Source organism: Manacus candei, unplaced genomic scaffold (genome assembly GCF_025592945.1).
Source record: "Manacus candei isolate 608988 ecotype Guabito, Panama unplaced genomic scaffold, ASM2559294v1 h1tg000018l, whole genome shotgun sequence".
Lineage (NCBI taxonomy): Eukaryota > Metazoa > Chordata > Aves > Passeriformes > Pipridae > Manacus > Manacus candei.
This window is the reverse complement of record NW_026138066.1, coordinates 5085265-5097943: the sequence shown is the minus strand read 5'-3', so window position 1 is coordinate 5097943 and position 12679 is coordinate 5085265. Positions and strand designations below refer to the sequence as shown.

The 12679-nt window shown below is 42.9% G+C and overlaps 2 protein-coding genes and 1 non-coding gene across 3 annotated transcripts in view; all 3 read right to left on the bottom strand.

Annotated features, from left to right (window-relative positions):
* Positions 1-1174: 1174 nt before the first annotated feature.
* FMC1 (formation of mitochondrial complex V assembly factor 1 homolog) lies at positions 1175-1718 on the bottom strand. The gene is made up of 2 exons (XM_051784178.1): positions 1532-1718; positions 1175-1426 (listed from the first exon to the last, which is right to left on the bottom strand). Exons 1-2 carry the CDS (start codon positions 1658-1660, stop codon positions 1232-1234), a joined length of 324 nt encoding a protein of 107 aa, XP_051640138.1. The 5' UTR covers positions 1661-1718; the 3' UTR covers positions 1175-1231.
* Positions 1719-2145: 427 nt separating this feature from the next.
* On the bottom strand, positions 2146-2218 carry TRNAR-CCU (transfer RNA arginine (anticodon CCU)). Its single transcript has one exon. It is a non-coding gene; the product is annotated as a tRNA-Arg (tRNA).
* Positions 2219-4348: 2130 nt separating this feature from the next.
* UBN2 (ubinuclein 2) overlaps positions 4349-12679 on the bottom strand; it is a 53448-nt gene continuing 45117 nt past the window's right edge. The window contains exon 17 of the mRNA XM_051784141.1: positions 4349-11718. Coding sequence (XP_051640101.1) covers positions 11669-11718 — 50 coding nt within the window. The 3' untranslated portion in view covers positions 4349-11668. The remainder of the gene's footprint in view (positions 11719-12679) is intronic.

Genomic DNA, 12679 nt, shown 5'->3' with positions numbered 1-12679 from the left:
TGCATGAACGCAGCAGCTGCATGAAATAATTCAGAACAATCAGTATGACACAGCCATTCTCAGGGTGTGGTGACATCCCATAACTTAGATCTACTATGCTGAAAATAAGTTGGTACTTTCCCACCTGTGATATCAATGTTTTTCAAAAAACCCACCGCTGTTTAACTTGTGAGACACTGTAAGACTTGCAACTGGAATCTGGTCTACAGAACGCTAAAATCTGTAGTTTCCACCTCCTTACCTTACCTCAGTAGCCCAAATCTCCCCAGTTTTAAGGATCTATTGTCTATGTGCTGTACTGTGGGGATTGAACCATCTTATCATTCTATTTGTAATGCTTTTCTGGCAGAATACTTTGTTTTCCCTGGCAGTAAAAAAACATCAAGTTTTCTTAGCCTTGCTTTAAGCTCCTCCCCCTGTAAACAAATCTCACATTTTTTGCCACTTTAGGTCACACTTGTTACAGATTTCTTACGTATCTTGCATACAATTCAACACTCTTCTGACTAAAAAACAGCAACGATTCGAGCCCCTTTTTCCAAAAAGAAACTTGCCGTTTCAGATTGCAAGACAAATAAGAAAAGGCAGTGCCATGCATGTTCCTGGTGCGACTGGAAGTGGTCAGTTCCCCTCAGCTTTTCTGAGACTTGCAGTGTGTGAGGGCAGCACAGGAGGTTGGAAGCCACATGAAGGACTTCTTGGGGACACTGAGAAACACATAATTCATCAAGAAGAAACCACCTCTGTGAATCACCAGTGCTTGCTCACCACCGTGGAAAAAAATCAGACAGACACATTTGTGCTACTGCAGTGCTCACCAGAATCCACGGATGTCCCACAGAAGGGCCTTGTTCTTGGGAGAGTAGGAAATTACACAGAGAATGTGCCTGGAAAATGCTACAGTAAACACTAGGCAAATTCACCTACCTACTGTTTTTGAGGGGGGAACCACAAACCCTTGCAACCCCTCAGACAAGCAGTTCAGCACTGAAGGCTTTCATGTTTTTCCACTAAAAGCCACCTGTCACCCCGTGCAGGCTGCCCATCGTACCACAAGCTCAGATGGACGAATGGTCTGGGAAGCCTGATAAAAGGAGAGAGGGGTTCCCAGTTATGGCTCTTTCACACCATAACCTAAACTGAGGAAAAAAACCCTGCTGGAGAACACAGCCTGTTCCGGTAGCCGTAGGATATTTATTGAGGAATAATGAGTTTACACAGCAGACCCATGTCAGCCTTTCCCCCCCGGCTGCTGGGGCAGCCTGAAGCCCACCAGCCCGGCGACCTCCTCGGGCGAGCGCTCGCCCCTGCCGTGGTACTCGCGGTGCAGGGCCTCGTGCTCGCGGACACTGCGGAGCAGGCACAGGTAGGTGGCGGCCTGGAAGTGCAGCTCCTGCTGGGCCCGGCACAGCTTCTCGCTGGTCACCTGCGGGGAGCGGCGGTCAGGGCGGCACAGAGGCCTCGCCGAGCCCCGGGGCTGCTCGGGCAGGGGTGGGTGGGTAGGAGGGAGGGAGAGGGGACCTGCGCGTACCCGGTGCGCGCGGAAGGCCGCGAGCACGTGGCGATAGGCGGGGCTGTCGCGATAGTGGCGGCCGGCGGCGTGGCGGAGCTCGCGCAGGAGCGCGCGCAGCGTGCGCAAGGGGGTGCCCAGCGCCGCCATCTTCCGACCCGCGCGCGCGCCCGCCCGCCGGCCAATCGGGCGCCGCCGCCTGGCTCCGCGGCCTCGCCCTCGCGCCCCGACAGTGCGCGCTGCCGAGAGCCGAGCGAACGATCGCCTCTTCGCGCCCCCCCCGCCGCCATGGCAACCAGCGCAGGTCGGGTGCCGGTGGTCGGGCGGCCGGGACGGTCCGTGCCCGCACCCCCCTCGCGCTGGGCCGGGGGTTGAGCGGCCCGCCGCCGGCCTGTGGTACCGGAGCGGGGTCACCGTGAGACACCCGAGGAGCCCATCCCGCTGCGGGAAGCCGAGTTGGTCCGCAGCCGCGCCTCGCGCGAGTTTTTGGGGTCTCCGGATTAAAAGGGTCTGCACGTCTCGCTAGAGCCAGCAGGGGACGGCCAGCAAGAAGTCCAGGAGCCGCACACCCGCGGCAGCCGGCGGCTCGCGGGCACCTGGAGAAACGGCGAGGCTTGAGGGGAAAAAAAAACACCCACCCCAGATGGGACTCGAACCCACAATCCCTGGCTTAGGAGGCCAATGCCTTATCCATTAGGCCACTGGGGCTGCCGCGGGAAAAGGTTTTCCGCGCGTCTACTTGTCTCCTGTCCCCGCCCCCTTTGCCTTTTATGGAACGCATCAGCAGCCGCTGACTGGGCAGCGCCGCCCCGCGCGGCCCTCTGGGAGCCGGGGCGGGGCTACGGCGCCTCATAACAACGCGCCTGCAGGGCAGCGCACCCTGTTCTACCGAGCCGCTGGAGGTTTACAGCGCTGTTCCTAGCACCCTCCCCATCCCCAAAACGGAAAAGCCCGACAAAAAGCCCCAAGGGAGAACCCTTCAAGTAAAACCTTTTTACATCTTTATTTTTGTGAGAAATCACAGAGACAGGACTAATATGTACATTCCTCTTTATTTAATACAGCACAGACACGGGACACATAAAAAAAGAAAAGTACACTCATGAAAAAGCCTGTCGCGGTCAGGGACAGGGAACAGCTATGCCGAATTGAGTAAGGCTCCTACTGCAGAACAGGGGTCTGCCGGCAAGGGTGGATCCCAGAGCAAAGTCTGCTGCCAAAAAAAAAGCTTTGCACTCCTTTCAGGAAAGCAGAAAAGGGCAAGTCCCTCCCGGAACAGGTGAAGGCAGCATTACCTGCAAGGTGCAGGATACAAACCCCATTACTGTGTTTGGATCAAAGCACTGATAAAATGAAATGCTCTCCAGTTATTTTTGCAGAGGGCCAATAGTCCTGACCTCTGAAAGCATTGGACTGCTCAGGGATAGCAAACCTGAGTACCTGGAAGGAGTGAAAACATCAAGTAGTCACACAGAAGAGAGTTAAAATTAGCCTCCCTGATAGGGCTCTGCTACCCACAACTGGAAACGTGCAGGAGAACAAACCAGCTTCCCAACTAACAAAAGACTAACAGCCATTAAACTGACCAGAACAATATACGTATTTGGAACTGACGCAGGCTTTTGTGGCAGCAGCTTCTTCCTTTTTCCTGCCTCAGTTCAGGATGGAGATAAAGCAGGCACCAGTTCCTCTGGCAAAGAGCCTTACACACTTTTAAAAAATTAAAATACAAAAAAGGGAGACAGGTGTTATTTACAAAATCCATGGCTGGTACAGTACATCATTTTTAAGACACACTAAATGCTACAATCTTTCAGGTCCTGAGATTATTACAAAAAAACCCCCAACAACTCAAAACTTGTGTTCAGGTCCAGTTTTATATGGAGAGAGGAAAGAAACCACACATTTAAAACACAGTATCCCTTGAAGTTATTGGAACATACCTCCCTAAAAATTCCAAATGAAAGTGGTGCTAACCACCCAAATGTAGCTGCATTTGGTTGTTCAGGCTTGTTGTCACAAGAGGGGAGCATTTCACGGGGCAGTTTCCCTGGACAGCTCATCAGGTAAGCACAAGGCTGTTGAGATCCTCTCTCCATCACTAAGCCCTATAATCCGAAATGTGCGAGTATTAAAAGGAGGAAGGTGATCTTGTACAAAGTCATGAAGGACTGAGTAAAGCATCACAGGAATCAACAACTCAAACAGGTTTGCCATCTTGTAGTAACTGTGCATTCCTTTGTTTGAAGCTGAGGAATGCAAAGAATTCTCGCAGTGATTTAACACTTCGTTTATAAAAAATAAACCTCGGCCAGCCTTTTGTTCTGAGCTCCCCAGTGAAAGGTAGCAAAATGGTTTCTCAGCCCTTCATTGTCTGGGGGATCACAGCAAGTCAGGTAGAGTTAAGCTGGCTACATCCAAACTTGCTAAAATATTTATATACTAAAAGTGACACCAAACAAAGGATATGGAGGCCAAACTGCTGTTGAGGGGATGATCCCTACTGCCATTAGCTGTGCAGGGCACTTTTCTTCACTGAGCCTCTTTTATCAGGCAGAACCAAAGGGACTTGCACCCACACCTGTTTTTCCTTCCAATGAAATATTCTGAACATGGAGATTTTGTACCATCAGAAGTTATCAACCCAGATGCCCTTTTTATTATAAGCACCTGATCTTAAGCTAGAGAATGCCAACATTGTAAGGATTACTAATTAAATGCTTTTAACCCTTAGTAAAAGAAGACTACAAGAGACAAATCACATAACAAGGGTACTAGTTTAACTGCTAAAATATAGCGCTGCTCAGTAGACTTTTGAGGGTAAAAAGTAGGAGTTAATTTTGTATTTTTTTTTTTAAACAGTAGTCCAAAAATAAACTTTCTCCATCTATTTCCAATACAGATCTTGAGAACTATGCAAGAACATGGTACTAATTGCTACATGATGGAATCACCGGCAATAAAACACACACTACGGTTCTCATCTCTGAGCTAAATTGTTATTTGAGTTACATACAACAAGACTAAAAGACCAGTGAGAAACACCTGGGGACTGTGATTTAGCTTTTACTTAGCTGATAACTCCCCATGTTTAGAAGCAACTTCATTTCAGTGAAAAACTAATTTAATTCACTTCTGATGCTGGAAAGAAACCTGGGATGTCTCATTAGTTTCTCCCCAAATCCAATCTGTACATCAAAAAACATTGCTGCGGCTTCTTAAACCAATTGTGAGAGCTGAATATTCTGAGAAACTCTCAGACTAAAACCTGTCACAAGAGGTGATTTTAGCTTCCCTCTCAAAGCAACTTCATGACACTTGACACTACGTGTTGCATCAATGAAAGGGTTTCTTTTTTAAAATACAGTTTTTTTCTTCATGTTAGCAAAAAAATTCTGCAGTACAGACATTCAAAAATATTCCATTTTCTTTGGGTAAAATTTCAGTATGTGTTAAGAGGGGTAGCTAGGAAAAGGAATGCATGTAACACTGAAACACATATACTTATCTGCATAGTTGATATTAGTGACTACTAATCAAACTAAGGCTTTATCTGGAAAAAGCTGAGAACACAAGACAGTTTCATTCCCCACTCCTCTGGTGAAATCTGCTAAGTTTTAATGTAGCTCTGGCTGCCTTGGCAGCTACACGGTTTGGCCTACTATGATAGCATCTCCTGACTGGTTTTGGTTGATTCTCCCCTGCTCTTTTTCTCTTGGTACTAGACAGCAGCAAACATGACTGTCTGTCAATAAAACACTTCTGTACACATTACTAGGAGGAAAAAGAAGAAAGAAACATAAAAAACCCTTTTAGCATTGCACATGATAGGAGTCAAACAGAGTGTACGTTGCTTGCTTGGGATTACTTCATTATGAAGAAAAACTTACTAGTTAATGGTTGTTATTTAAGCAGGAGATGACAGCAAGGGAAGAGACTGAAATGCGTTTCTAGATATAAAACATGGGGGGTGGTGGTGGGTTTTTTTCTTCTTTTTTTTTCTCCTCCCCGAGTTGCTCTGTAGAATTATAGCTGTCAAAAATGGCTACAAAATACACACCTATATCCTTGACTACTGACAAGATCAGTGCAGTGTTGTTTATGAGTGTGCAAAAACAGCTGTGGGGAATCTTTGTAATTCCCCAGTTTTGGGCCAGTTCCAGGCCATACTGATCTCTCAGCATAACTCATAGCAGCAGCAGGGCTTTCTACAGACCCAAAAAGCTATTACAGCAGCAAGGGATCATCAGGTCATAGAAAAAGGATGATGAAGCCACAGTGGAAGTTTCCACAAACAAAACGTTCCCCTACACAATGCTCATCTTCCCAGTGGCCCAGTAATCATACTTCTGGCTGCTTATTTTGGTAGTGATTTCTTAAGCAGCACAGATTTTCACAACAGCTGCATTTGTTAGAAAAGACTGCAACACTCAGCCATCATCACCAGCTGTAGACTCCCACAGATCAGCCTAGGAAAAAGAGCATTTGCGACCAAAATTAATTAAACAGCAACACAGGTGGGTGCGGCAAACTCCACTTAAGTAACTTCACTAATGCATCTAAAGAGATTAAGAAGCACCCTCAACTATCACTCCAACTGGCTGAGCTACCAGCAATAGTCCTATCTTTGACTGGCACCATTGGATTGGTAGGAGAAATCCGCCTATGGTTTAGTTTACATAATAGGTTTAGTCAAATATGTGAAGACAAGCCAAGAACTGAGGCTATTCTCTGCCACAGGAAATATGTTGTATTTGGTATCATACTTTGTTTTCCAGTCTGGTTCTCCACTCACAAAGGACTCTTCATTCCATTCCCATTTGGTAAAATAAATGCTTCCTTTTCATACTGCAACTCAAAATTAGATCTTCCCCAGGGGAAGCACATCACAGAACTAGAACAGTCTAATGATGCATACATGTTACCTTAAGTTTAGCACTTGGTCAACAAGTGAATTGCTAATTTCAGGTATTCTTGTTTATAATAATCATAAGTTAGACAGATCCTCAGCACAAAGGTGTTGAAATCACTAGATCATCTATTGCAGATAGCTAATTTTGTCAGAGAACAAGGAAACAAGCACAGACAATATTATGAGAGTTCACCTGCAGCTAACAACAGAGTCATAAGAGAACAAACCATTAATAAAATCTCAATAAATTAAGAAAAAATACAACTAGAAAAGTACTTGATGGTGAGGAACTTAGGCAGCATGTGAAGCGTAGCCAGTTTTAAGTTCAATTAGCACCTGCACTCTTGCAGGTTTTATCAAATTTCTTTTTACATATGATGGACAGTGTGAGAATCCTTGCAATAACCGGTGTTAAGCAGATGTGACTAGCTGCACACAGGATGCCTTGCAGTTCATCTCAAACTTATTTAAGCTCCTGTTTTAACTCTCTTTCCCCCACATGTCCTTGGGGCTATCAGCCACACATCTTTGCCTCAATAATTGTGTGAAACAGTCCAGTAGCTAATAAGGTTGCCAGACAGGGCTCATGATGTTTTACTCATGACCTAATTAAGAAAAATTTAAAACCTTCAGAGAAAAATGCAAGAAGTTTCATTCCCATTAGCCACTTCCTTTCTCTCATGCACGTTTACGCACACTCACGCACACGCTCTTTTATTGTACTGCCATCTTTGCACAAACCTTCACCATTAAGTAGTTTGACAGAGCCAGGAGAATGTAGAAGGATGAACAGGTTTCAGAAATATTGCTGTGTATGTGTGTGTGTGTGTGCACGTGTGTGCGTGAGAGAGAAAGAATGCACAAGCACACAGAACCAACACCATGGTACAGCAGCATGAAGTTATACACATTACACACTTGGTTGTTTTTTTCTTTACAAAAGGGAAAAAAATAGTATAACAGCATAAAGCCATCTTGGCAAGCTTAAGATTTTCCTCCAAAATGCCTTCTAGCACTTCAGGATCTCTGAGAAAAGTTTAAAGAGGATAGGGAAATAAAATTAAAAAAAAAAAGGCACTTAAACAAAGGACAAAAGCCTGAATCAAGTAAGTCATGGAGGGTAACAGCCACTTCACTGGAGCTTGGACCAATCAAAGTCTACCAAACCTTTTTTTAATATCTATAAAATTAAAATTGCATAAAGTGTTAATTAATCAGTTGTTTACCTACTGCTTTTACCTTCTGGTTCATTATGGAAAAAAATCCAACAAACCAAAACAACAAACGAGCCCAAACAAAAAGCAAGTGTCCCTTTAATGATTTCCCCCCAGTTCAGCAAAAGATGAAAAGTTGATGTGGGAGGGAGCCTTCCACAGTTTGGCTTGGCTGTAGGTTTTCCCTACCAAAAAAAATAATAATAAAAAAAAAAAATCCAAAACAAAAGCAGAAGAGGGACCACTTTGCTTTCACCAATTCACTCAAAACCAAAACAAAACTAGAACAAAACAAACAACCTATCAACCCAAACACCCCAACATTTCTAATCCATCTGTGGGCAAAAACTAATCAAAAGAAAACAAAAAAACCCCAACCTGTAAACTAGATTAAAATTTGCTAATAAATACAGCCAAAAGTTCATTTTACGAATGTAGCAGCAAATGTGATAAAGTTAGTTGGAGTCCAAGATGACTCCCAGAGGGTTACTGGTTCGCACAACTGATGGCAGTTTGGGAGAGTTGCAAGATTTCTCTGTTTTCATGTCCTCAAGGGTCTTGCACCAAGTGGAGAAGGAGTGTGGAGGAAGGGTCAGATGATGGGACTGCAGGAACAGGCTTTTAACACCTGTCCCACTCCTAAATCTGTGCATCAGACAACTTTGATCGGATTCAAACAAACAGCAGAACCCAAGTAATTAAAAGTTACTTCTGATTAGCAGAAAACAGATGTGAAACCCACAGCATCCACACTTGTGACTTAGTTGATCAGTATTTAGTCATGTTTCTCAAATCAACAGAGAAGGCTGGACAAAGTGGCCTAGGCCATTTGCATCTCCGAGTGGGAGAACACTGCAGTTCTAGTCCAAAGTACCAGGAAACTTTGCAGCCTGTTTCTCATTTAGCCTGCCTTCTTTCTTTGCAAGTGTCTCTATGGATTTAAAATAGCTACTGCGACTTTAGGGACTTTGGATCATGTAGCAGAAAATACTACCCAGACGGTTTTAACATCTAAAACCTGTGTTTGAAGTTATTGCTTGCATTTGTTTGGGGCTTTCAGAGAGCTTGACATGTTAGCTCATATACAGTCCCCAAACCAAGTTCAGCCCTGCTGCCTGGAAAAGACAGCTATACTTGGCTTTCTTATTGCTTGTGAATACTGAGGGTTTATTTAGTATGTACAACTACAGTTTATTTATTAACAAAGGCCCTTAAAAAGTAGTAAAAACCTGGGGGCAAATGTCTTCAGAAGAGCTGCTGTGCAGAAAATAGTAAAACATTAACCTAATTTCGCATTTGGACGCTGCAGCAATCTTTCCCTTCCCCATCCTGTCTATGCTACCTGCATAGGTAGGGAATTACCCTATGATTTCCTTTGACTCGGCCTTGCTAAGTTTAACCAGGGAGAATAGGGAACAGCAATGAAAGGGTCTACATTCCCTATGTTGCTCGTTCCAAAGAAGCTCAGGAGCATAATGACTGAAAACAGTTACCTGCTGGGGGGCTGTTTGAACTGAAGTCACAAACAACATATGGTCATCTTTATTCTCATCATCCTACTATTTCCACAAGAAGTATTAGTTTACTTGTTTCCCAAGACTGAGAAGCTCAGTAGGACACAGAGGCAGCACTGCTCCTACCCTCATGATTTAGAGAGGATGCTCTTCAACTGAAGATGAAGCATACTTCCAGGAAGAGAGGAACGCTGAAAGGGAATTTGTGCTGTAGTTATAAAGGGCTCCAAGTCTCCCAGTCTAAAATTTCATTAAGTATGAAGACAAAAGATGGCAATTTGAATGAGATGCCTTGATGAGGAAAACATAGAAGAGGTAGAACTCTTAGGACAGGGTCTTTTAAATATATTGCTGCCCAGTGGCTCACTGCCACAACTCCCTTAGCTACATGCAATGTTAAAATTGTCAGGTTTGACACAGTTCAGAGAATTAACATCCTGCCAGAACCATTGGGCCTCAAAAAACAAAAGTTGTCTTCCTTCAACCCTTCCTGGAGAAAAGAGGGGAAAAAACCAGATAAAGCTTGCATTCTAAATAGTTCATGGTATTTTGAGAGAATTTGTGCAGTATTAAGAATGCCAGGGTCTACACAGCTGTATATTTCAACTCTTAATAACCTCAGTGGAGATGCAAGCTTATCCAATCAACACGCCACATACAAAACATTAGCGCTAGCTAAAAAGCATTTAATTGGCAGATGCTGTGGAGTGAAATTAATGAACTAATGCATCTTAATTCAATCTGTCTTTCACAGAAGTGTTGTGCAAAAACATTTATTGCTGAGCTCAACCCAACATCTTTATACTAAATACACAATATATATTATTTTAAATTTATGTATATATATTTATATAAAATTAAAATGAGCTCTAAATAGAAAAGAAATTGTTGTCTGATCTAAGAAAAATAAATCACATGTAAAAGAAACCTGCAAGCTCGAAATAATCTAGCAAAAAACATTGAAGATTAATTATTCATGGGTCAAAGTTGCTCTAAAAGGTGTGAGATAACCAGTAGTCTCTGGTTCGATCTCAGGTCAAACTACTGGAAAAACTATTTACTAGGAATTTCAGCATCTCTGGTCAAAGGAATGTTTTAGGGCTGAAGGAGAAGGGCATCCTACTACTTTATTTGCTCCTTTCCCCAATGACTTATTTAACTTTTTGCCATTCTCACCTTTTATCTGACAGCGCAAGGGATGCAATTGCAAAGTTCTGTCCTAGTGTTGAAAGTGCAACATGTGCTGGATACTTTCTAATCTTACACGTCAACCAGTTGATGTATTGCTATCAAAGAAAAAAAAAAAGCCAGCTTTGCAGTCTTGTGCTACCATGTAAGAAAGAGTTCAGGTCAGACACTCCCCAGGCCAGCAGGGGCTGGAAATGCTGGAGACAACCCATTCAAGCCCCCAGAAGAGAAGGCACCTCTGGTCGCTTTTGAACGACTCCTCTTTGGCTAATGCCTGAAGCAGTATTAACCTGACTCTGAAATAGGTCACAATCAGGTTTCTTTAACTAGGAAATCAGTATAATGCATGGCTTTTGGGAAGAGTTAGATGAAAAATTAAGATCGAGAATCAGCAAAGAACTGGTTGTTGTTTATGAAAGACATGAATAGAACATAACAATTTCAGTAGCAAATAAGCACGTGGCAGAGGTAAAAGAAAGTTTAACAAATGGAAGGACTGAAACATTAGCATGCCTTTAAAAATATAATGTGGGAAAGAAATGCTAGTCTGACCAATCAAATGTGGGTTTCCTTTTCATGTAATGAAGAATTTTCCATCCCCTTCCTCCCTTAAATAAGAATTTTTGTACTTTAAAAAAAAAAAAAAAAATCAAACAAATAGTGTGTGTCTCACATCTTGATGTACCAGGAGATCTGTTTTTGAAGACGATTCTCTAATGAGACTGCATACACCTGTAGGCTCCCTAAGCCAAACAGCCTTGTAAATCTGGAAAAATGCCCATTATCAAAAACTGCATTTGTGTAAAGGTTTAATTATAATGCAAAGTATCCCAGCACCACCTCTATTCTACATAACCTTTGGTCCACAACCGTTTAATACACTCAGGACCTACACATAATCTTACCCTGGGCACTCTGGGCACTAAAGAAGTGAATGATTCCACCTTACACAATGAATGGAGAAACCTATTCTAGCTCCTCTCATGGTTTCCACTTTTCATTGGACTTCACCCAGACAAAAATGTTGGTGCTGCTGTGGGTTTGACGATCAATTTCTTTTAAGAGCCAATCAGAGCAGATAAAAAACGTTGTTTCTTTAGGCAATATCAAGCTATGACCAGTCTGCATGACCAGGAGGACCAGTCCTCCTTTTCCTTCTCTCTTTGATCAAGTATTGTTTTATTTTTCTTCTTCCTCTCACCACAGTGCTTAGGATCAGAATATGTAAACATCGACAGAAACAGCAGCCCTGTGACAATAAGCACTTTCCCAACTGGGCAGATTCTGTCAGCCAACCAGAACTGCTTCAGCTCCCTTGCTTGTCCAGAAGTCACTGGTTTTTCCGCTGTAACTTAGTGTCCCCTTTACTTTGGCCTCCATCTGCAGTAGAGAGACAGGAAAAAAAAGGGAAGAATAAAAGCATGAGTGAACTTTTGTTTTTGTATCTTACAGCATGAGAGACAGGAATGTGGCAGGTTCAGCTTTAGCATCACTAAAAAGTGCATTGTCTTTACAGAGTGGAAGACTTTGCATTTTCTCTGTAGTTCGTTTATTAGAAACAGCATTGTTGAAACCTGAGATATCAAGCTTCATTCCAAAACACTGCCCAATGTTTTGGTGCTGAGAACTCTCAGAACAATAGGAAGAATGCCCACCAAGCCACTGCCACCCTTCCCATTCCTTCTCCTGGCCCCCCAAAAACACACTGCAGGTGACAAAGAAAGGACTACACTCTAAACCTTCTAAAGCTTTCTAATACTTTTTCAGCTCTAAGTCTTACAAACAGAAAAATAAGATATTCTGCTTCAAGTTTCTCTTCTTAATCAAAATATGCAATTCTTATCAAGGATAAAATTCCTAGGGAAAGCAGATCCCCTATTAGGAAACCATCATACCATTTACACATATGAATACATTCTTATAAGAAATATGAAAAAGCTTTTATCTGGGAAATCAGTTTTCACCTTCAAAGGAGAAATGAAAATTGAGTGGAAAAAGACTTTATGCAGCCTCTAAACAATCATGTTAGCGTCCAGTAAGTAATATATTCCTTTTTTACTCACTAGTTGAATTTGTACACTTAAGTTTCTAAACTGCTACAATAAAGTACTCTGGAATTTTTGAACTTATTTTGTTCCTGACTTTGAAGAGAAATGGAGGGAAAAACAATTGTTCAGGTTTCAAAAACAACCGCTACAATAGAATGAGTACTACCTTCTGCTACCAAAGTTTGTCCCTGTGTTATGCCTTCTCTAAACTAACTACTGCTGTACATTTTATTTCAGTCTGTGGCAGAAATCGGACTTAAGTTCAAAATAAGTAATAAGAAAAATACAATGTC